At 37.9% G+C, this 25,367-nt stretch overlaps 1 protein-coding gene across 2 annotated transcripts in view; it reads left to right on the forward strand.

Moving 5' to 3' along the window:
* KDM1A (lysine demethylase 1A) overlaps nt 1-25,367 on the forward strand; it is a 66,526-nt gene that overhangs the window by 2,744 nt on the left and 38,415 nt on the right. The window contains exons 2-3 of one of the 2 annotated variants that reach the window (XM_021668457.2): nt 8,713-8,878; nt 23,159-23,218. In XM_021668457.2, the coding sequence (XP_021524132.2) occupies nt 8,713-8,878; nt 23,159-23,218 (226 nt within the window). The remainder of the gene's footprint in view (nt 1-8,712; nt 8,879-23,158; nt 23,219-25,367) is intronic. The other variant, XM_012439908.3, reaches the window with a different exon arrangement.

Below are 25,367 nucleotides of genomic sequence, written 5' to 3' on the forward strand. Positions count from 1 at the left end.
TTTTCCATAGCAACTATACCATTTTACATTCCATTAGTAAATTTTTTTTTTTTTTTTTTTTTTGAGACAGAGTCTGTTACCCAGGTTGGAGTGCGGTGGTGTGATCTCTGCTTACTGCAGCCGCCGCCTCCTGGGTTTGAGCGATTCTCCTGCCTTCGCCTGCTGGGTAGCTGGGATTCCAGGCACCTGCCACCAACCCTGACCAATTTTTGTAGGGATGGGATTTCACCATGTTGGCCAGGATGGTCTCAAACTCCTGACCTTAAGTGATCCACCCACCTCGGCCTCTCAGAGTGCTGGGATTACAGATGTGAGCCACCCTGCCCAATCTTCATGTGCTTCTTGACATTTGATATTGTCTTTTACTATAGCCATCCTAGTGGGGCTGAAGTGGTATCTTGTTGTGGTTTTGGTATGCATTTCCCTAATGACTAATGATGTTGGACATCTTTTCATGTGTTTATTGGCCATTTTTATATCTTTGATGAAATGACTATTCAAATCCTTGGCTCATTTTTAAAAATTGAGTTGTGGCCATGTATGGTGGCTCAGCACCTGTAATCCCAGCACTTTGGGAGGTTGAGGCAGGTGGATCACCTGAGGTCAGGAGTTTGAGACCAGCCTTTCCAATATGACGAAACTGCGTCTCTTTACTAAAAATAGAAAAATTAGCTAGGCATGGTGGCGTGTGCCTGTAATATCAGCTACCCACAAGGCTGAGGCGGGAGAATTACTGGAACCCGGGAGGCAGAGGCTGCAGTGAGCTGAGATTGCACCACTGCACTCCAGCCTGGGCAACACAGCAAGACTCTCATCTCCAAAAAAAAAAAAAAAGAATTATCTTTATAATTTTCTACTAAGAGTTCTTTACATATTCTAGTTACAGAAATTTCTGATTTTGATGAGACCTGATTTATTTTTTCTTTCGTACCCTTTGCTTCTGGTGTTATATCTAATAAACCATTGAAACCATTGCCTTGTCCAATGTCATGAGGATTTACTCCCATGTTTTCTTCAAGAGTTTTATAGTTTTAGCTCTTGCATTTAGGTCTATAATCTTCTCTCAGTTAATTTTTGTATATCATGTGAGGTAGGGGTTCAACTTCATTATTTTGCATGTTGTCCCAGCACAGTTTATTGAATACTGTTCTTTTCCTCAACGAATAGTTGGCACTCTTGTTGATTGACTGTAGGAGTTTATTTCTAGACTCTCAACTCTATTCCATTGATCTATTATATATTTCCATTCATGCCAGTACCACACCATCCTGATTACTTTAGTTTCATAATAAGTTTGAAATTAGGAAGTGTGAGTTCCCCAACTTTGTTATTCTTTTTCAAGATTGTTTTGGCTGTTCTGGATCCTTTCCATTTCCATATGAGTTTTAGGACCAGCTTGTCAGTTTCTGCAGAAAAGGCTGCTGGGATTCTGGTTGTGATTGTGTTGAATCTGCAGATAAATTTGGGGCACACTAAAAGATTTTACTATTATTTACTTTTTAACCTGTCTCCTACAAGAAAGATTTCTTTTCTTAGTTACCTTATTGACTAATTTTTTGGAGACAAGGTCTCACTCTGTCACCCATGCTGGAGTGCAGTGGTACAATCATATCTCACTGCAGCCTCAACCTCCCAGGCTCAAGTGATCCTCTTACTTCAGCCTCCTGAGTAGCTGGGACTACAGGTGTGCACAACCACGCCTGGCTAATTTTTAATTTTTTGTAGAGATGGCTTCTCCCTATGTTGCCCCATATCTGGTCTCAAAACTTCTGGGCTCAAGCAGTCCTCCTGCCTTAGCCTCCCAAAGTGCTGAGATTACAGATAAGAGCCACCTCACCCATCCAATATTTTTTTCTTTGTAATTTTAACTCCTCTTATTTATCCTGTTTTTTTTTTTTAATTATGATTAGATCTTAAACTTGCAGAAGAAAAAATTAGTTATGTGTTTATGTGGAGCAGCAGCTAGGAAGCTAGCAACTAGCCAGTCTTGGGTTCCAGAGGAAACAGACTTTAGAGGATAGAGTATCCATTTAAGGAATAAAAAGCAAGCTGAGGCCGGGATAGACAGGCCCTGTTTCAGTAGTTCTTAGGTGTATGCAAGGAAAAAAATGTATATATTTTATGACTTGGGAGCTTATTTAGTTTTGGGGACTGTACTTTAACAAAATTATATCATTACATAGTTAAAATCATGTTTAGGGTATTGGAAGGAGTCTATGCAATTGAGTGTCCCTGAAGCTTCAATTTCATTAGTTTCAGAATAAATTCACTTTTAGGTATATATATGCTAAAATTATGGCAAAATATTTAAGGTTCAAAGTTGGTAAATTGGGTTGGAACTTGAGGAACAACATACTCCTTTAGGAATGGTGGCCTTGAGCTCGGCCATGAAACGGCAGAATTTAGAAAAGTGTTCTGGAAAAGGGTGGACTTTTTGGAGTTAAGTGTTTCATCTTCCTCTGATTCATTTTCCTCAGGTAAATAAGTCCTACCTTGTAAAGTTTAGATATAATATAAACAAAATGCTTATTGCAGTGTTTGACATATAGTTAGTAGGTGACCAGTAATTAAATACTGCCAGTGGAGAAAAGGAAGTGGTTTGAGAAGCATCAAGGGAATACAGAGTGAACAACTGAATGTTGAGAACAATGGACAAATGAATTTAGTTAGAGACAGAAATTGTCTAGGATCAAGACAGATTGAAGGGACCAGTATTGTTGGGGTTGTAGACTTGTGTCCAGATTGTAGTGAGCATTAGATTCGTGCTGCATGTGGCTATTAAGTTTAAGTTGAAATTAAAAATTGTTTCTTCAGTCCCACTAGCTACATGTAAGTGCTCAATAGCCCATGTTGAGGCCACAATATTGGAAGCACAGATGGAGAACATTTCCATTATGACAAAAAGTTCTATCAGACAGCCTTGAACTAGATTATGAAGTGCAGACCGTGAGTGCTATGAGACTTCAGAGAAGATAAAAATATATATATTTTTTAAATTTAGAATAATTAAGAAATAAGCTGCAGAGGAGGTGGATCTTGAATTTATGGCATTGGATTAAAAGAAAAAGATGGAGGTAGCTTTAGGGAGCTTAGAGGTTGGTAGAACAGCATTGAGGATGTTTTGAGAAGTCTGTTACTAATTAGAATTAAGTTTGAATTCAGGCCAGGCATGGTGGTTCATGCCTGTAATCTCAGCACTTTGAGAAGCTAAGGTGGGTGGGTCAATTGAGCCCAGGAATTTGAGATCAACCTTAGCAACATGGCAAAACCCTGTTTATACAAAATTACAAAAATTAGCCAGATGTGGTGGCATGCGCCTGTAGTCCTAGCTACTTAGGAGGCTGAGGCAGGAGAGTCACTTGAGCCTGGGAAACAGAGGTTGCAGTGAGCTGGGATCATGCCACTGCTTTCCAGCCTTGGCGACAGTGAGACCCTGTCTTAAAAAAAAATTTAAAAAGGCAGTTTGCATAGTTAAAGCCAGAGAGTTTATATGCCGGTTTGAAAATTTTGATGTTCATCTGTTAAGCTATTAGAAAATATCACATAATGGGAAAATTAATCTGGCGTTTGTGCCCTAGACAAAAGGGAGAAAGGTTTTGTTTGTTTAATTTTTTTTTTTTTTTGAGATGGAGCCTCGCCCTGTCCCCCACACTGGAGTGCAATGGTGCCATCTTGGCTCACTGCAACCCCGCCTTCGGGTTCAAATGATTCTCTGCCTCAGCCTCCCAAGTAGCTAGGATTATGGGCGCCTACCACCACGCCCAGCTAATTTTTGTATTTTTAGTAGAGACAGTGTTTCACCATGTTGGTCAGGCTGGTCTCATACTCCTGACCTCATGATCTGCCCACCTTGACCTCCCAAAGTGCTGGGATTACAGATGTGAGCCACTGTGCCTGGCCTTTTTTAATTTTTAATTTTTGTGGTACATAGTAGGTGTATTTATTTATGGGTATGTGAGATGTTTTGACAAAGGAATGCAATGTGAAGGCAGAAAAAAAAAATTTTTTTTTTTTTGAGACAGTGTCTCATTTTGTCACCCAGCTGGAGTGCAATGGCCCTATCATGGCTCACTGCAGCCTCAACCTCCCAGATTCAAGTGGTCCTCCTGCCTTAGCCCCGCAGGTAGTGGGAACTACAGGTGCATACCACCACCTCTGGCTAATTTTTGTAGAGGTGGAGTCTCACTATGTTGCCCAGGCTGGTCTCGAACTCCTAAGATCAAGCGATCTGCTTACCTCGGCCTCCCAAAGTGCTAGGATTACAGGTGTGAGCCACCATGCCCAGCCCAAGAAAGATTCTTTTTAAAGACTGATGTTTCAGGGTGATTGAGGAGTGAATGAATCATTGTAATAAGGGTGGGAGGAGAAGGAAGAGACTAAAGATTTAAATTTGAGAGTCATCAATGTAAAAGTAAGAATAATTACCCTACTCACTCATAGTCTACCTGTTAGGACATGTTTATGTCCTTGGTTGTAAATAGTTGTAGAATCTCTGAAGTCTTTAGGATTTTTACTTAGGTATGAGAGATTCCCAATCCTTTAGGTTCAAAGTGCCCATTCCTTTTCTCAGGGGAATAGTTTTTATTAAAGTTTGTATGCTTCTTTCAGATGGTTTTAAAACTTTATTAAATAGTCAGTTGTCGGCTCTGGGCAATTTAAAAATTATCTAAAAAAACTTTATTAAATGGGGAAACCCTTTTTTACAAAATAAAATTTTATGCAAAATCCCAAAATAAAACATATTACTATTAAGTAATATTAAGAAGTTAAAATTTATAACATTTATTTTAATTGTCGGTCTATGGAGAAAATGAGGCTATTGGTGAAACCGAATTTGAGATTGGAAATTAAGCATGATAGTCGTGTTTCAGCCTTAGAATCCATTTTTTTCCCGTAGGCACTAGACCACCAGGGAAGAATCCAGTTGTGTTTCTGTATTTCGTTTTGCTTTTGAAGGATTGTGGCAGTCTGGTACTGATTTGACAAGTTGTACAGCGGTAGAAGGTTGGTTTTGCTTGCTTGCTTTTTTTTTTTTTTTTTAATTTGAGACAGGGTATTGACTCTGTCACACAGGCTGGGGTGCAGGGTTTTGATTATAGCTTACTGTAGGCTTGACCTCCTGGATTCAGGTGATCCACCTCAGCCTCCTGAGTAGCTGGGACTGCAGTTACATGCTACCACACCTGGCCAAGTTTTTTTAAACTAGGGTCTCCCTGTGTTGCCTAGGCTGGTCTAGAACTGGGTTCAAACTATGCTCCTCCTTCTTCCTTCCAAAGTACTGGGATTACAGGCTTGAGCCACCACTCCCAGCCTTTTTTTTTTTTAAACTTGCTTTATCATGACCTCAGGATGCTACCAGTTGAACAGAGATCAAGAAGAAACTTCATTCTTAAGTCTACCCAAAATTGAGTTACCCAAGCAGCACAAATTAATGTGTTGGTGGAAAACAGTTTTGTTTTCAATAATACCATCAGTTATTATTGCTCCTACCTGTAGGTATTCTTCTAATCCCTTTTGTTCCTAAAGACTAAAAACCCTTTCTAGACCAGCCTTTTCCAAGTGTATTTCTTGTTAATTATTTCTTTGTCAAGACATTGGATTAAACAATGTTGAAAATATTGTTTTTGCTTCAAAATTTAGCTGTATCTTTATTTTTTATTATTTTTTGAGACAGGGTCTGTCTCTGTTGTTCAGGCTAGAGCACAGTGGTGCAGTCACAGATTGCAGCCTCGGCCTCCTGGGTTTAAGCGGTCCTCCTGCCTTGGCCTCCTAAATAGCTAGGATTACAGGCGTGCACCACCATGCTAGGTTAATTTTTATATTTTTTTGTAGAGACAAAGTTCTGCCATGTTGCCCAGGCTGGTCAAACTCCTGGACTCTGGCAGTCTGCCCACCTCGGCCTCCCAAAGTGCTGGGATTACAGGCATGAGCCACCACACCCAGCCTTCTCAGTACCTTTAATGTGCATTATTATAATTCTTCTAGAGGGGGCCTGTAAAGATTGCATTTTTCCAGACTTGGCCTTGGATCCTTTACTCCTTCAAAGAATATAGTATCTAGGTTTTCTTCTAGGGTTTTTATGGTGTTAAATCATTCAGGACATAGGCATAGGCAAGGACTTCATGACTAAAACACCAAAAGCATTGGCAACAGAAGCCAAATTAGACAAATGGGATCTAATTAAACTCTAGGGCTTCTGCACAGCGAAAGAAACAATCATTAGAGTGAACCAGCAACCAACAGAATGGGAAACAATTTTTGCAATCTACCCATCTGACAAAGGGCTAATATCCAGAATCTACAAAGAACTAAAATAGATTTACAAGAAAAAAACATCCAAACCCATTCAAAAGTGGGCAAAGGACATGAACAGACACTTTTCAAAAGAAGACATGTATGAGGCCAACAAACATATGAAAAAATGCTCATCATTGCTGGTCATTAGAGAAATGCAAATCAAAACCACATTGAGATAGCATCTCACGCCAGTTAGAATTGCAATCATTAAAAAATCTGGAGACAACAGATGCTGGAGAGAATGTGGAGAAATAGGAATACTTTTACACTGTTGGTGGGAGTGTAAATTAGTTCAACGATTGTGGAAGACAGTGTGGTGATTCCTCAAGGACCTAGAAATAGAAATTCCATTTGACCCAACAATCCCATTACTGGGTATATATCCAAAGGATTATAAATCGTTCTATTAAAAAGACACATGCACACATATGTTCATTGTGGCACTGTTTACAATAGCGAAGACCTGGAACCAACCCAAATGCCCATCGATGATAGACTGGACAAGGAACGTGCCACATATACACCACGAAATACTACGCAGCCATAAAAAACGAGTTCATGTCCTTTGTAGGCACATGGATGAATCTAGAAACCATCATTCTCAGCAAACTGACACAAGAACAGAAAATCAAACACTACATGTTCTCACTCATAGGCGGGTGTTGAACAATGAGAACACATGGATGCAGGGAGGGGAGCATCACACATTGGGGTCTTTTGCGGGGGACTAGGGGAGGGACAGTGGGGGGTAGGGAGGTTGGGGAGGGATAACATGGGGAGAAATGCCAGATATAGGTGACAGGGGGGAGGGGGGGATGGAAGCAGCAAGCCACATTGCCATGTATTTACCTATGCAACAGTCCTGCATGATCTGTACATGTACCCTAGAACCTAAAGTACAGTTTAAAAAAAAAGAATATAGTATCTAAGGGAATATCCTTTGGGAAAAACCGAACTAGTAAAATAGAAAGGATTTTGTATTATTCTTTTTGTCTCAAAATTTGCACATTGTCCAGTTCCATATTAGGTACTTGTTAAGTGATTATTGAATGAATAGGGATTGATGGGCAGAGGATAAAGGGACTGAATCTTTGGGGAAGGGAAGAGTCAAGCACTATTGAGGGGTAAAAGGAGAAAGAAAATTGCATACTATAAAAGTTTATAGCCTATTCTGACTTCTCTCCTGCTTTGAAACTTTTTTTTTCCCCTTACTGCTTTTTCATCCATTGTCCTGAGGCCTATTTCCACAGTTTATCTCAATCAGTTAGGATACAGTTTAGTATAATAACATCTACATTTTTGGAGTCTTACTGCAAAGACCCTGTATGAGATGGTCACTTGATCAGGATCATTTAATTGCAACTAGATTTTCAGCTTTTTAGGGGCAGGGACACACTCAGTCATAATTGTTTTCTCCATTATACTGTGTACTCAGTATTCAGTATTTGAGTAGGTGAATACATTTATTCATGTATTAAATAAGATTCTTAGAGCATGGTTCTTTTGCTAATGACATACTTCCCTCTCCTCTATAGCCAGTGTGCATTAGGAGTAAAATCTGTATCCTCCATTTCCATGTCACTTACTTCCTAATTTATCTTATTTTTATTTTTTTTGAGACAGAGTCTCATTCTGTCACCCAGGCTGTAGTGCAGTGGTGCAATCTTGGCTCACTGCCACCTCCACCTCCCAGGTTCAAGCGATTCTCCTGCCTCAGCCTACCGAGTAGTTGGAATTACAGGTGCCTGCCACCATGCCCAGCTAATTTTTGTATTTTTAGTAGAGAAGGGGTTTCACTATGTTGGCAAGGTTGGTCTTGAACTCCTGACCTTAGGTGATCCGCCTGCCTCGGCCTCCCAAAGTGCTGGGATTACAGGCTGAGCCACCGTGCCAGGCCTCTCCTAGGTAAATTTTTTAAGCAAGTGCACCTTTTTATAGTTTCAGTTTGACTGTTGTTATTTTCCACTCCATGCCTTCCATTTGGTTTTTGGAATTCTTTTGCTGTTTTCCTTTGGAATAGTAGTTAGAAGCACAGGCTTGGCATTAGACAGAGTTGGTATTCTAGTTAACTGTATTTTTGTCTGAGGGTTATTTTAATCTTTTGTTGGAAGTTCTGGCATGTGAGCATGATACACACAATTAAAAAGTTTCTTGAGAGTTGTAGAGAGCTGTAGAGTCAATGGTTTGAATGTCAGTGCTATGATGTAAAAGTTACAGATTAGTGTAAACCTGAACTGACACAACATTGTTTCATGAGGCCTTTGTTTTTAATAACTACCTATTAAAAACTGGCTTGTTCCTTGTTCTTCTTCCCTTAAAATGTGAAGTTCATTCACATTAACTGATGGTCCCACATAGAGTCCTGCTTTTAAATGTTCACTGTATTTAGCTTTCCCTGGTATAATTTCCATATAGGTAGAGTACAGAGAGATGGATGAAAGCTTGGCCAACCTCTCAGAAGATGAGTATTATTCAGAAGAAGAGAGAAATGCTAAAGCAGAGAAGGAAAAGAAGCTTCCCCCACCACCCCCTCAAGCCCCACCTGAGGAAGAAAATGAAAGTGAGCCTGAAGAACCATCGGGTGAGTTGTAGTATCCAACCACAGTTCTGTTTTGTTTTAGAAATAAGAAGTAATGGATTTATTTCCATTCTGCAATATTATTTATGTCTTCATCTTTGGTTTATGCTCTGATATTGGGGCTCCTGCCGTGTGTGTCTTTGTGTGTGTGTATACATATACATGTATATGTGTGTGTATGTATACACATACATATATAGTGGTACTGATATTCTTTTTGTGTATCTGTACAGGAGGAAAGTAAAGGATGGGAATGGAAGGACAGTGTCAATATAAGGTGGTTGGAAAGTATGAAAAAATAAATGATTAGAGAAAACACAGAAAGCCAAATCCAAAGCACCAGACCTCTCAGTGACAGCTCTGATTCAGAATTTTTTCTGGCTAAATGGTGTATTTACCATGTAGTTAGATACTTTCTGATAAAACCTTCATGATGTGGATCAGTTTTGAGAAGTGCCTTTTCCTGGTGAACAAATGTAAAAATATAGGGAAAGATTATGGGATTCTATAGTTTTGGTTTCAGAGCTTCAAACGGCTTTAAAGAATTCTCACTAACATCTCAATGCTGAGTACTAGCTTTCCGAGAATGGCTGGACCAATCAGGATACATAGCTTTCTGTTTTGGAGAGACCAAGCAAAAGTAATATTTTAATGAATTCTTGTATCTTGTGCCCTTAATGACATTTTATTTACTCTTCTTGACTTAGAATTTTTACCAAGTTCCTCTTGAAATAATTTTTATATTTTGAATAGCCCCAGACCCACTCATCTCTCCATTTCTTTTTTTTTCCTATACCTTTTAAAAACAATTTGGTGGTTTCAAACCCCATCTGCTGGATCTTTCATGACTTTTGTAGGTACCCAGATTAGGACATACTTCATTTGATACTTTTTATCTTTTGTTTTAGCCTCTTTTTTTAAAAAAAAAAAAGTTTTTTCTCCCTATGATGTTACTGTGAATTACCTATTGATGCTTCACTTGACGGCATTAACCAGTCAAGTGTTATTTTAGGTTTGGAGCTTATCAAAGTCTGGCCAGAACTTAAAAATCAAATTTATAATTTATAGGATTGTAATAAAGTATAGTAAACAATATAGTTTGAGAACATTCAGAAGAAGATAGATTAGATTCTGGTTTCAGTTCATTCAAAAGTCAGGGGTTTTCTAAGAAGAGTGGTTTTCCTAAAACTTTCTTAAAATGATTTCTTGGGCAACTCCTAGTTCGAAGATTTCTAGTGTCAGTGATATATTACCTTTGGGGCTAATGTCCCCCAGGCAAGTGTATCTGCCTTTTTACTTTAACTACACCTTCTCTCATTGTTGATTTTTCTTCTTCTTTCTAGTCTTACACATTTAATTCTCTTCTTTCTGTTCTTACCTCCAACCTTTCCCTTTGCCCTATGCTCTTTTCTTCGTATACATTTGTTTCTTCTATCTTTGCTGTAGACCTGTTGAGATACTTGGGGATAACCCTTTTGATGTCTGTCGTGGCTCAGGAGTGAGCTGACCTCTTAGTTCATGGACTCTAAGTATTATGCAATGATGATCTGATACCTGAGATGCTGCCTCACCTTTTTTGTGTGGTTTTGTCTTCAGTAAATAATTGATTTACCATAGGTTCCAAGTTGATAAACTTTTCTTTGTAAATTTTAAACCAAGTCTTGTTGTTGCTGTTTTCTTTTTTCTGAAAGGGTTTTTTTGTTTTTTGTTTTTTAATTTCATAAATGTCAGGCATTGTTCCCACAAAAACTAAATTCTTAGCAAAAGGATTTAGGATTTGGGAGCTGTCTTTATTGTGATCTAGTTAATTCTAATGCAATGGTTTAGTTTAAGTTATCTTTGGTTTTGGGGGGAAGTTAAAGTTTTAAGTTGGTATCTTCAGTGCTTAGAAATGTATTGATAACAGCCAAAATTTGCTGATACATTATTTGTGATTATGAAAATAGTTATTGCTCCTTTAAAACAATTTAATGTTTTTCGAAAATTTCTGGGGTGATTTGGGGATGTACATTTCCCTAGAAAAAAAGTGTCAACTTACTGGCCTAAACTACTTATGTAGTTTAGCAATAGACTGGGGCCCTGATGGTGAATCATAAAATGTATCATGAAATATTTAAGGTGAGTCAAATATCTGGACACTGTTCAGGGTTTCTAAGTCTTTTGTCTTATCATCTTTCACAGGAGTTTTTAGTCAAAAATTGAGTGGAAGCATTGCTTCCATTCAGTGACCATATTAAAAGCTTGAGAGAAGATGTGGGTTTGTTTCTTTTTTTTTTCTGGAGACGGAGTCTCATTGTTGCCCAGGAGGCTGGAGTACAGTGGCATGATCTTGGTTCACTGCAGTCCCTACTTCCCAGGTTCAAGCGATTCTCCTGCCTCAGCCTCCTGAGTAGCTGGGATTACAGATGTGCACCACCACACCCAGCTAATTTTTGAATTTTTAGTAAAGACGGGGTTTCACCATGTTGGTGAGGATGGTCTTGATCTCCTGACCTTGTGATCCACCGCCTTGGCCTCCCAAAGTGCTGAGATTACAGGCGTGAGCTACCGTGCCCGGCTTGTGGGTTTGTTTCTTTACCAAACCTTTTCTTGTTCTCAGTCCTTTAGGCAATCACTAGAAATTCACTTACTCTGTCAAAAAAACATAGGTAAGGGCTGTCTCTGGGCGCAGTAGCTCTTAGCACTTTGAGAGGCTGAGGTGGGTGCATCACATTTCCACTAAAAATACAAAAATTAGCCAGGTTTGGTGGCGCGTACCTGTAATCCCAGCTACTTGGGAGGCTGAGGCGGTAGAATCGCTTGAACACAGGAGACAAAGGTTGCAGTGAGCCAAGATCGTGCCACTGCACTCCAGCCTGGGTGACAGAGCAAGACTCCGCCTCAAAAAAAACAAAAACAAAATTAAGGTTTGAATACATTTCATTATTAACAACTTTTAAATTTGTTTAGAAAATTTTGCTTTGTTTTCTGCAGTATACTAATCTTAAGAGGAAGAAAATATTTTGTTAATTACGAAAACACAAGGTATTCTGAAGTCAGTGGGTCAGTTTGACTGGAGAAGTTTCCTCTGGGAGAGTACTGAGAGGAAGCCAGAAAGATGGGAGCCAAATTGTGAATAAGCCTGGCTTGATTGACTAAGCCAGGCTAAGGAATTTGAGCATTAGGAGTGTCAGGGGTAGTCTTGAAATTTTTTGAGCAAGGAGGGTTGTACTGAAATATGTTTTTGGAAAGATCAATCTCATGCTCTCTAAGGGTGAACTAAATGAGTAAAGAAGCTGAGATTGGAGAGATAATGTAGTCTGTTGGTCAATGGAAAAATGTTCTTAATATCAAAGTTGAATTTTTATGGAAAGAAGAAGTTGGGTGTTTTTGTTTGTCTGATTGAACTTATTTAATTGGGAGGAAGTTCTCTCTGTTGACTTAAACATTGTTTTTAGATTTGTCAATTTTTGACCGTAACTTAATGTGACATTGTAGTCCTGTGGTAGTCAAAATGGGTAAATAATGGATTTTTCATACCAAATACTACTGTTTATATTTTAAAACTACCTCATTCTGTTTTCTTCAACATTTCCATGCATTTTTATATTTACTCTACTTTTGAATATATTTGTTTTAACAAATGATGGTTTTATTTGGTTTCTTAGTACCTTTTCTGTGAAGATGAAGGTTTTTTTAGGTCATGCCAAAGTAAACTTGAACAGGTTGTCTTTGGAATTGATAGTGTTTGGTTACTGACAGCGTCACATAATTGTGGAGTGTTTATAAAATAGAGTCAAATCTCATTCATTTGGACTTCATTGATTTAGAATAATTGTCCCCTGGTAAAGTACCCTTCTATTTTTTGGACAAATGCCTTTTTTCTGTCTTTGCTCGGATTGTTACCATGTATACCCTACATTATTTTCCTCAGTGAGTTTTACATTCCTGTATTAACTGATTTGCCCACACTTGTTTTTTTTATTTTCACATGGAAACATGATTCGATTTTTTTTCCCCCTCCACTGTCTTTCAGCAGTTAAAATTTACCAGAAAACTCTTACTAGTTAGTTCCTGGATTTAAATTTTATATTGGGTAACTTTTCACTAGAGAACTCAAGATACATTCTGGGTTAGAAGTAGCTTAGTTGTACATAGCCTGAGACTTTAATGGAGCTTATCCCAAAATAAGTAAAAGGAAATATGAAATGGGTTATTAAGATGCCTTCTCAAGCCTTCTTCAAGTTAGTGTATTTCTCAGTAGAGGCATCAGAAGTGTGATTGTGTGTGTATGTGTATATGCATGTGAGTGTGTATATCATTTTTCTAGGCTCAGTGATGTCCTAATACACTCTAAGGAAGCTAAGAGGCTTCCATTAAGTCATTGGTTAACTCTTGAAATAGATTTTGTTAGATATGATTGGTAACAAATCTGTATTATAATTCATTTTATGGAATGACCATGTGAAGAATCACTTTATCTCCTTGTTTATATTCTTACGTGTACCAGAGGAAGCTCTCTTCTCTATTACATATGGTAATTTAAAAAGTTTGTAGGTGTGTGTTTTAAAAAGATGTAGGCTGGTTTTTTTTTGTTGTTTGTTTTCGTGTTTTTTGTTTTCTTTGAGACAGAGTTTCGCTCATGTTGCCCTGACTGGAGTGCAATGGCACAATCTTGGCTCACCGCAACCTCCGCCTCCTGGGTTCAAATGATCCTCCTGCCTCAGCCATGAGGCTGAGGTACCATGAGGTACCTCACCATGCCCAGCTAATTTTGTATGTTTAGTAGAGACAGGGTTTCTCCGTGTTGGCCAGGCTGGTCTCGAACTCCTGACGTCAGGTGTGAGCCACTGAGCCCTGTCAGGTTTTAAAATAAATTAACAAAAATCATTGATGTGAGAAAGTGGTATGATAAAAAATATATTTGGGGCTTGTTCACACAATAGTCATACTGTAAGTTGAAAATAATTTTAAAATGTACATAAAAGGTGATGTTAACATGAATTAGTAAAAATGCTAAATTACAGAAAATACACAATGTTTGGATAGAAGAATTTAGTTTAAGATTTAATGAAATTTGATCTCAAATGCTGTCATAATGAAAATTTCATATAACAAAAGATTGGAGACCAAAAATTTGATGAATTATTTATTTAGTAGAGCAAGTATTAAAAAACAGAATCTTTTAGACTATTCTATAGAACTTGGTATAAAAGAATTTGACCAGAGAAGAGTTGAAGATTAATTTTAAGAGAAAAAAAATAAGTGGTCCTAATATTTTCACCTTATATTAGTATAGTTCTTTGTTTATAAGGTACCCTGATCTCTCCCCTGTGAGGCATTCATGCTGAGTACAGTCAGTACAGCCATGCGTGCTGGTTGCCAAGTACTAGGTTTGGCAGCATGGATAGTAGTGGCCAGAGTTCAGGTGAACCATTTTGCTTTTTTTTTAAATCATGCTGTAACTATTCTAATCCCAGGCTTTTCTCTCTGATTTCTCTCTCCATGCCTACAAATGAAACCAGAGAGGACTAGCTTTCAGGTTTGGTGAGAATTGACTTAGATTACCTCCACAGGGAAGATGACAGGATTCTATTATATCCCCTGGCCCAGCAGGAGATCCTGTTTTGCAGGTTTACCAGAAGTGGCTAGAGAGTTCATTCCTGATAAGTTGTCTGTGTTGTCATTTTGACATACTAGTGTAAAGTAAATGCCTGAAATCATTTGAGTTCTCATATGAAGTATGATGCATACTTTCAGAAAATTGGCATAGGGTTAGTTTTCTTGCCCCCACTTTTGTTTTTTTTTTTTTTTTTAGTATCATTTCAGTGTTCTGGCTTGGATCTATGCTCCAAAATACCTTACTGGAGGGCTGAGGAAAAAAAAGTGACAGGCTGAAAAGGTAATTCAACAGAATTCTTACATTTTTATATTTTGAGGTACTATGAGTGGATTGAATGGATCAAGATAAATACACTAGGCCAGGCGTGGTGGCTCATGCCTGTAACCCCAGCACTTTGGGAGGCTAAAGCAGGCAAATCATGAGATCAGGAGTTCAAGACCAGCCTGGCCAACATGGTGAAACCCCATCTCTACTAAAAATACAGAAAAAATTAGCCAGGTGTGGTGGCGGGTGCCTGTAATCCCAGCTACTCAGGAGGCTGAGACAGGAGAATTGCCAGAACCCAGGAGCAGAGGTTGCAGTGAGCCAAGACGGCACTACTGCACTCCAGCTTGGGTGACAGAGTGAGACTCTGTCTCAAAAAATAAATAAAGATAAATATACTATGCAACACATGGTCCCTACGCTCAGATAATTTATAGCCTAATATGAGACACAAATGTAGACATAAATGCATGATGGAAAGCAAAATACTCTTAAGCATGATATCAATATAAAAATTCTAGAGGCATACAGAGGTAGAAAGGGTGAAAGGGTAGAGAATTGGTAGTATAGCGGGAAATTTTTTTTTAAACAGAGGCATTTTCTACAAAAAAAGATTTTCCCCAAATGTAGTAGTTCTTCCTTTACTTTATTCTACATATATAATGATAATACTTTGTTGCCATCACAGAATGGATTCTAAGGGTTCAAAGAGAAAGAGTATATCCTCCTGCAGAGAATTTGCAGTCCAGTGGCCAGTTGTGGTGGTGCATGCCTGTAATTCCAGCACTTAAGGAAGCCGAGGCAAGTGGATCAATTGAGGGCAGGAGTTTGAGACCAGCCTGGCCAACATGGTGAAACCTTGTCTCTACTTAAAAAAAAAAAAAAAAACATTAGCCAGGAGTGGTGGTGCATGTCTATAATCCCAGGTACTCAGGAGGCTGAGGCATGAGAATCGCTTGAACCTAGGAGGTAGAGGTTGCAGCGAGCCGGGATCATGCCACTGCTCTCCAACCCGGGTGATGGAGTGAAACCCTGTCTCAAAACAACAAAAAAAAGAATTTGCAGTTTAGTTTGGAGTTACAGATGTTAATAATTAGCTACAATGAAGAAACTACAATAGAAATGTATAGGAAGTGTGGTGAGAACTCAGTTTTTATTTTTTAAATTGATAAATAAGGTTGTATTTATCATGTACAACATGATGTTTTGAAGTATAAATACATTGCAGAATGATTAAATTTAGCTGAATGCGTTAACCTCACGTGGTTATCATTTTTGTGGTGAGAACCTTATCCACTCTCGGCATTTTTCAAGAATACAATGTATTGTGATTACTATAGTCACCATGTTGTACAATAGATCTCTTAGAAGTTGTTTTTAAGTAATGTTTCTTCCTAAAGGGGTTGGGTTTTAGAAATTTTGTGTTAAACATGAAAGGATGAAGCAGTTTTAGATCCTTGATTTTTAACTGTTTACTGCTTTTGGCAGATAAGAACCCTTGAATCAGACAGATGCTACAAGTTTATGTTTGGTCTTTAAGAGATTGACCTGCTTTTCTTAATGATGTCATTTCATTTATTATTTTGTTGTACTTTTTATTAAGGTAAAATAGTAATTTGTTTAGCTGATCACTTTATTTTTATAATTTATTTGAATTCTTTTTGTTGTCATTTATTGGGTCTGATCATGTTGTAATAGAGGAACAAGATATTTTGTGAGGATTTTCCCATCTACAAAATGAGACTTGTTGTGAGAATCAAATGAGAAAATGTGAAATCCACCTTTATGTATAAACATCTTGTATTCATTAAACAATTGATTTGAACCAAGAATAGGGTGGATTAGTGTTTTATTTAGAAAAAAAAATCAGGCAGACCAGCTTTGGACCAGACAGACACACATACTCTGTTACTTTGGGAAAGTGTTCATGGTAGGCCATTTTCAGTAATGAGTCACTTATGAAATAACTTTTTAAGCATCCTGAACTGTAGGGGTGTGTGTGTGTGTGTGTGTGTGTGTGTGTGTAAAACTTAAATCTTGGTATTAATCTTTTATGTTAAATCATGAGAATGACAGACCTTGGGACTTTCTAATATAGATTTTTTTTCCTTTCCTCAAGAGAATAACATAATTGAAATCTTGCATCAGCTGTCGAGTTATAGCAAATGTTAACATTTTTGCCATGTTTGCTGATCACACAGGAGTTTTAAACATTTGAAGATAGGGTTGGATTTTTGCTTTGTTTTGTGTGTGTGTGTGTGTGTGTGTGTGTGTGTGTGTGTCTTATTTGAAGATAGATGAACGCACGAGATTAGTTAATGCCTTAGAAGTCGTATCTTCCTCACAGAGGTGTAGGTAGATACAAGGCGTACTTACAGTAGAAGCAGCCTCTGATCCTATCAGATGTAGATAGCCAGAGTTCTACAAACTTGCCTGAGAGGGAAAGGGGATTGATTCTCTTTTTGGGAAACGCATCTCATCGTTTCCAGATGTAAAACGTTAAAATGGTTTTCTTAATAGGCGGTCCAGAAGAAAGTTAAATATTGTCCTTAAAGTAAGCTTTGTTATTTATCAGACGCACCTTAAGCTTGGTAGTTGGACAACATAACATCTGAGTTGTAAGCTTTCTCTAGAACATTATAAAAACTGAACAACAAATTAAGACTGCAGCAAAATGAGTAAGGATCAGGAAAATTTCTACTATGGAATGTGGAGGGAAATAATATGTGAAAGAGTAAATTCTTTCCATTGGCTTCTAAAGCTTTGCGTTTCTCCCTAGCTTGTAGGGCCTTTTACTTTCTTTTGATAGGATCCTTGCTTCTACTCAGTGGAAGTCTTTAAGCACAAATCTGTGGTATGGTGGTTCCTTCAGTAGTTCAGTGGAAGTTTCAGGCAAGCTCCTACTTCAAGCAAAAAAAAAAAAATTTTTTTTCTAAACCTTAAGAAGGCTGTTTTAGTTCAGTATTTTAAGTGACACTGTAACCCAGGGATTGCTGTTCTAATTGGAACTCATAATTTTACTTTGAATGTTGCTCAGGCTGGTCTTGAACAACTTGTCTCGAGTGACCCTCCTGACTTGGTCTCTTCCAAAGTGCTGGGATTACAAGTGTGAGCCACCATTAGTCAATTCCTTTTTGAAACTGTGACTTTCCTTATGCTCATGAGATTAATCATGCATTTATGACTCCTTCAGATTCCCTGAGCCTATTATTACCTCCATGCTATTTTGAAGTCTTTTAGTCCCATTCTTACTTCTGAATTCTGTTCTTCAATTTCCAACCATCTTTAGAACATTTCCATTTAATTTTACTAGCTGGTCCCCAAATTTCCCATTTTGTTTATAGCATTACTAGTCTTCTGAACTTAAAACCCTAGAGTCATTCTGAAAGTTCTTTATCCCTTTTTACCAGGTCTGTTGTAAAGTCATGCATCTTACTATGCACATTCTTTTTCATTTGTCAGGCCTTACCCATTTTTACTGTCACCTTTTTCTAGTGAGTTTCAACTTATATCTAAATTATTTCAATAGCCTTTCAATTGGATCTCCTTTACCTAGGTTTTCCCTCTAATCCATCTGGTACAAAGTGGCCAGATTAGTTTAACTAAAATAGCATTTGTTTTGTTGTCTTTGTGCCAAAAATCACACCGTTTTCCTCCATTATTACTAAAATCACGTTCAGGTTTGGATACTGGAAAGGGCTCATTTTACCAAGCCACTTGATCTCTCACTACTCTTTCAGACCATCTCCTTCAGTAAGTAGATACTGTGCAGTCCTCTGCACATACCATGTCTATGCTTTGTAAATGTTCTGGACCACGGTGGTGGTTTCACTGCCTCACAGTCTATCCAGAGCTCTCCGGAATCGTTCTGAAAGCCTGATTCTCTAAGATGTGTCAGCTTCTTGTTTCTTAACAGCAACAACAGAAGTTTCCTTGTAGGTATTTTTCATCTTTTCCCAACTGGATTATAACCCTTTGAAAACAGAGAGTCTACCTGTTCTACTTTTTATTTGTGCTTTGGAGATTTGGGTGGATATAGTAAACATTGAATTAGTGAGATTATTAAATAAGAAACTCAACTAGTATGTGAATACGATGAAGACTTATATTCCAAGTTGGCTTTAACTTTTGAAGTTTTTTTCCACCTGCTAATTTATCAAATTTAATTGAAATCAACAGGGTGGCATTCACTTTTATTCCATAAATTTGGCCATTTTGATAAATTTATCTTCTATAGGGAAATCATTGCTTTCTAGATGTAGAAGTTTCTTAAAATGTTTATAATTTTAATGTGATTTCAAGAAACTAGTCAAAATGTTAATCTGTGTTCCTGGGAACAACCAACCAGTGATTTTCACCTCCTTGTTTGTTTGCCAGATAAAAGCATTTGAAACTCAACATAGACTTCCTTTTAAGATATTGGAGTGGTCTTTTTGAGTATTTGAATTAAGATGAGAAAACATTGAGTAATGTGATTATAACTACAACACTTCACTGTTCAAGAAGGACTCTTAGATATGAAGGTCTAGAGGACTACTGAAAGGCTATTACGTAAGATAAACAAAAAGAATCTTCATTTTCAATTTGGAGTTGCTATGTACAAATAAGCTGTATGAAGAATCTCTACTTTAGGCTGATTGTGGTGGCTCATGCTTATAATCCGAGTGCTTTGAGAGGCTGAAGTGGGAGACTAGGAGTTCAAAAACAGCCTGGGCAACATACCGAGATTCTGTCTCAAAAAAAAGAAAAAATTTAGCCAGGTATGGTGGTACATGCCTGTAGTCCTAGCTACTCAGGAGGCTAAGGCAAGAGGATCTCTTGAGCCCAGGAGTTCAAGGTTACAGTGAACTATGATTGCACCACTGTATTCCACCCTATGTGACAAAGCAAGACCTTGTCTCTAAAAATAATTAAAAAATTAAAAAGAGTCTCTGCTTCAAGCTTGAGGAATATTTTGTAGGTTTGGTGGTTTGGGATAAAAACAAAAGAGAGTCTCTTGTGTAGTGGTGCCAAAATCAGGGTGTTATTGAAAAGTTGCTTTTGAATATTTTCATTTTCTATTTTGAATTTGCGCTCATGGAAAGCTAACAGCGCTACTTTCTTGCTGTTAACGTGTCTCTGAGCCACTATCAGAAGCAGAGTCCTAGGCTGGAAAGACCCAAAAAGCAGATGAATAAGGCATTTTATATATATCATAATCAGAGACTACCTAGATGAAAAGTTAGCTGCAAATTTTTTATGTGTGCTGTTTTTAAGAAAATGTTCAAGAATTGGTCCATAATATACTGCTAAGAAAGATGATCTTTCAGTTGTCTTTGGAGAAGTAGACACCTTCAAAATACTCTCAAGTATGATTGGAATGAAAATAGCAACTTCATCCTTTATTTCCAAGCAAGTTAACATCATCAAGAGATAAATATCTTGTTTCTTAATTTTAAGCCCTTTTAAATTTTGTTTTCCATAATTTCTTGTTATGTGGTACCTTCCGCTTGGTTTCCTTCTACTTCTCTGCTTAAATAATACTTTGGAGTTTCATTTCTCTCTCTTTCTCTCTCTCTCCCTATCTTTTTTTGAAACAAAGTCTTGCTCTGTCGCCCAAGCTGGAGTGCAGTGGCGCCATCTCGGCCTACTGCAACCTCTGCCTCTGGGTTCAAATGATTCTCCCACCTCAGCCTCCTGAGTAGCTAGGACTACAGGTGCACATCACCACGCCAGGCTAATTTTTGTTTTTTAGTAGAGACAGAGTTTCACCATGTTGATCAGACTGGTGTTGAACCCCTGACCTCGTGAGCCACCATTCCTGGCCTGGAGTTTGATTTCTTTTTTGACATTTTGTTGTTATGGGATCCCTTTTAAAAATCTTCCCAGGGTATTGAATATTTTCTGTATCTCCCCTATTTTTTAAATTAAAAAAAAAAACAGTATTTTTTTTTTTTTTTTTTTTTTTGAGATGGAGTCTCACTCTGTAGCCCAGGCTGGAGTGCAATGGCGTGATCTCAGCTCACTGCAAGCTCTACCTCCCGGGTCCCGGTTCAAGCAATTCTCCTACCTCGGCCTCCCAAGTAGCTGGGATTACAGGCACGAGCCACCATGCCCAGCTAATTTTTTTATTTTTTAGTAGAGACGGGGTTTCACCATGTTGGCCAGTCTGGTCTTGAACTCCTGACCTTGTGATCCACCACACCTGGCCAAAGAATACAGTATCTTTTTAAAGAGGTTTTTAAATTCCTTTTTTCAAAACCAGAAGACAAAAAAGACTGCTTTGTTGCTCTTTTGTTCTTGTTAACCTGTTGAGTATGCAAGTCAGAGGTAAGAAATCCATATTTTTTTGTGAGTCAAAGCACCATTGATTCACATACAAAAATCAGTCAAGAGCTACCTGTAGGTTAAATTAATGAGTTCATTGCACGACATGTATAATAGTTGGAAAAGAAGAAAAATGATAGAAATAGGAAAGATAAAGTAATTCAGACTCAGGCTAGCTTGAAAGTGTGTTTTTTGGGTTTTTTGTTGTTGTTTTGCTTTTTTAATCTAAGATTTTAGTAGTGGTGAGATACCTTCGTGACAAGAGATTGTTACTTTTATTTTTGCCAAGTCAGAAACATAATTTGTAAGAGAAGAGCTGTGTTATTCTAAATCTTAAATGTGATTCTTGGAAACTATTTGTTTCATTGTTCTGCATCCCTCCCTGCTTTTTTCTCCCCAAATACAATTCAGTTTTCTAATCTAGTCTTGCATTTTTTGAAACCCTATGAAATATATATATAATTTTTTTTTTTTTTTTTGAGACGGAATCTCACTCTGTCGCCCAGGCTGGAGTACAGTGGCACAGTCTCGACTCTTTGCAACCTCTTCCTCCTGGGTTCAAGCGATTCTCCTGCCTCAGCCTCCCACGTAGCTGGGATTACAGGCGAGTGCCACCACACCTGGTAATTTTTGTTTTTGTATTTTTAGTAGAGACGGGGTTTCACCATGTTGGCCAGGTTGGTCTTGAACTCCTGACCTCAAGTGATCCGCCCACCTTGGCCTCCCAGAGTTCTGGGATTACAGGTGTGAGCCACCGTGCCCAGCTCTACAAAGTATTTTTTATGAATAAATCCATAATTTACTAAGAATGAATATATCTAATTTAAACTTTATAGTACAGTTTAAAATGTAGGACCTATATTTTCGAGATAAGTTTACAGATGGATTTAGTAAGCTGATCATCTCTTCATGATTGTAAACCCTTTTCCAAGGGCTATAAACAAGTATACCTTGGGCCTTGTCTGAGAAGCATAATAATCTTAAGGACCCTTCAGACAAGAGCATAGTGGAACAAGTTTAGAGTGAGATTCTATTCTACCTTCATAACAGAGTAACACATTCTAGTATCATCATTTCCTATATCTAAATACCTTCTTATTCTCTTTGTTCCCTTCTAACTCAAATGGTGGAATAATCAATCTGCTTTCTTATTGGGGTGTATATTTTAAAATAAACTGTTTAATGAAGCTTGTCTGAGTTTATTTAGATCATTGGAAGGTAGTGGTTTGTATCTTCCAAAGATCATGCCTATTTTCTTGTAGTGTACCAGGTGACTAGAAGCTTAAGAGAATTATAACATCTGTCTTGATGGTAGATTTTGGAAGAGTTCAGAAGTCAGTCTGTTCTTTTTCAGATTGAATTTTCAAGCTTTGATTCTTTTCTTGAAGTTACTTCTACATATTAATCAGTGAGGAAAATTTCTTGACAAAGCTTGTTATATAGCATGAAGTGGAAGATCCAAGATCTTGCTTGCCTTCCTCTATGTTCCCACAAGTGTGTGTTTATCTACACTGCTTGGCACATGTGTACAGAGTGTCTTATTTTGTATTCTTTAGTTTTATTTAGGAAGTACTGGCATATTTAGCTGTAGTAGTGTCTACTGTATATGGTAGATGAAACTTCTTTGGGGACTGAGTCTTTTAGTTATACTCCCTGCTTTGAAGTGAAGGAGAGAATTTTTCATTAAAATTAGAAAGTTGAAGGGATATTGAATTGAGATGCTGAATTGCAACTCCAGGTTCTAGAGTCTATGTCACCTCCATTTTCAGTCTAGCAACCGTTAGTAAAAGACCCTTGGAATCTATTTTCCCCCATCCAGACTGTTAATATTAAATAAGACTGACAGCAAGGATTTAGTGATTAGAAATACTATGTACTTTGTTCCACTACCTTTCAACAAGAATCAGCATGTAAAGTTGAAACTTCCTGACCAGAAAATGGAAGACTATGATGTAATTCCCTGGGCCTTGATTCCAGAAGAAGGAGCTCTCTGAAGATGGGTTTACTAGTTGGTGGTGAATTCATGAGTCGCCAACTATTAGGCCTTTATGTCCAGATATTATCCTAATTTATGGAGTAAGGTCCCTGAGTTCTCCTCTTTCCTTCCACAGGGCAAGCAGGAGGACTTCAAGACGACAGTTCTGGAGGGTATGGAGACGGCCAAGCATCAGGTGAGGGTGGCATTAGATGCTTGCCACTTAGTAGCAAGAGCCGCCAAGTCAGGAATTGATGCTTGCAAGTGTTTTTGGCTGTAGTATCCACATTGTAGCCAGAAGCGCAGGTGAAATTTAACCCACAGGACATAGTAGTATTGTAGGAGAGAGTGTAGCCAGAACAAAGGCAAGCAAAACCTTTTGAAGTCCTCAGGCCGATCTCAGCCCTCCACTCTTTGTGTTTTCGAGGAGATGGCGGGTACTTTTCTCCCCAGCAGCCTTTATATTAATGGTAAACATGATATAAAACATAGACTTAGGAATCATGGGACCCTTAAAGGGAAATACAGCAGTATACACAGAGAGGAAATGCCATAGGCTCACAAGTCTTAGAAAAGACTGAGAGGCATTCTAGGACTAGTCAGGAACCATGTGGCCAAGTGACATCTTTTTAAAAATGGTTGTTACATGGTATTGGGTACGTTTTTTCAACATTACATAGTTAATCATTCTTCAGTTTAAACATTTTGTTTCTAATGTGAAAAATGTCTTTTGAAAAGTCTGTTTGAAATGCTTCTTCTGTTCAGACCAAACACTATGAGATTTTTACTTCTAGGAAAAAGTAAAGAATTTGTAGGGGCCACCATCTGGAACAGTTAAAATTTATCCCAGCAATCCAAAATAACATGTCTGGATTTCATCCTTTGCCTCTTGAAGGATGTTTTTGTTCCAATTGTTCAAACATAGATATGTTTTGATAGAATTAGAATAGGCGCTACTTCACTTTTGGAGGTTGTCATTTTTCAACTGTCTTAAGTCTACTTTAAAATTATTTGTCTCTTGCAGTTTGCATATAACAGGTCCTGGGACTATTTGTATTTACTCTCTCAAATCAAAGATAGTTCATTATTAATACAGCAATTAGTAGTTAGGGGATCCAGCATGTTAGGAGTAGACTTTTTAAAATGCTGTCCCAAAGACTGCAGGTTGATAATCAGTTATCTTAGTAGAATTAAACCCTGTTCAGAGTGTATCTGTGGTATGTAAACCTTCAAGAATGCTTTTCATCAAGTGACTCGCAATTAGATCTTCCATGGAACTGTTGAAGATCAGCAATAGCCTTTACAGTTTTAATCTCGAAGAAAGAAATCAGGTTTTCTTGTTTTTTGTTTTGTTTTTACGTGACTATTTGCTCTTTTGCATAAGTAAACAATATATATTGCTGAAAGTAAAAGCAGACTTTCATATAAAACAGTGGTGTTGCTGATTACTGTTAATAGAACATGAATTTTAAGTTTTGCCAGGAATGGTGGTGACTGTTCTAAACCCTTCAAGATCTCTCTTCGAGTCTTTGTCATGTTCAGAAGCATGCATTTGTGAAATAATCAAGGTTAGAAACGTGCTTGTAAGAGATCAACATTCTTCTCTTAAAGCCAGATGACCCTCATGGGTATCTTGGTGCCAGGATCATGTCTTTACTTCTTAAAATCCACCTCAAGTTGGTGTACACATCCTAAATCTTAGAGCTAGAAGAGAACTTGAGGTCATCTTGTCTCACTTCCTGCCTTCAAACAGTATTGTATCTCCCCTATTTTATGGATTAGGATCTGAAACCCAAAGAATTAAATAAATTGACCAACAATGCACCAGCAGTTCTGGAGAAGGAAAACCCAGGGATCTTGCTGCTTAGTGCAAAAGCTGTTCCTTATACCTTTAGAATCCTTTAAAATAAAGTCTTTAATATGTAGATTGCATCAGGCTTTTGTTTTCACGCTAGAGATCTAGTTATAGTTATGTACTTGATTTAAAAATCAAAGGCAAGTAACTCTCATGGAGGCCTTCTTTTCTTTGTTAATTTTTATAACTCTGTTACCTTACTGCTGTCAAGATGCTGCCTACATTGTACCAGAATCAGGAGGAAATTATTTAATAGAATAGAAGACCTGTCATCTCACCTGCCTTTCCCACTTTTTCTCCTTCTAATTAATCTACTTCAAAAGGTCTAAATTGGCCAGGTGCAGTGGCTCACGCCTGTAATCCTAGCACTTTGGGAGGCTGAGGCAGGTGGATCATGAGGTCAGGAGTTCGAGACCAGCCTGACCAACATGGTGAAACCCTGTCTCTACCAAAAAAAAAAAAGATCTAAATTATTCCTTCAAATATTTAA

This window comes from Aotus nancymaae, unplaced genomic scaffold (genome assembly GCF_030222135.1).
Source record: "Aotus nancymaae isolate 86718 unplaced genomic scaffold, 86718_ANA_hifiasm-v0.15.2.pri h1tg000053l, whole genome shotgun sequence".
Lineage (NCBI taxonomy): Eukaryota > Metazoa > Chordata > Mammalia > Primates > Aotidae > Aotus > Aotus nancymaae.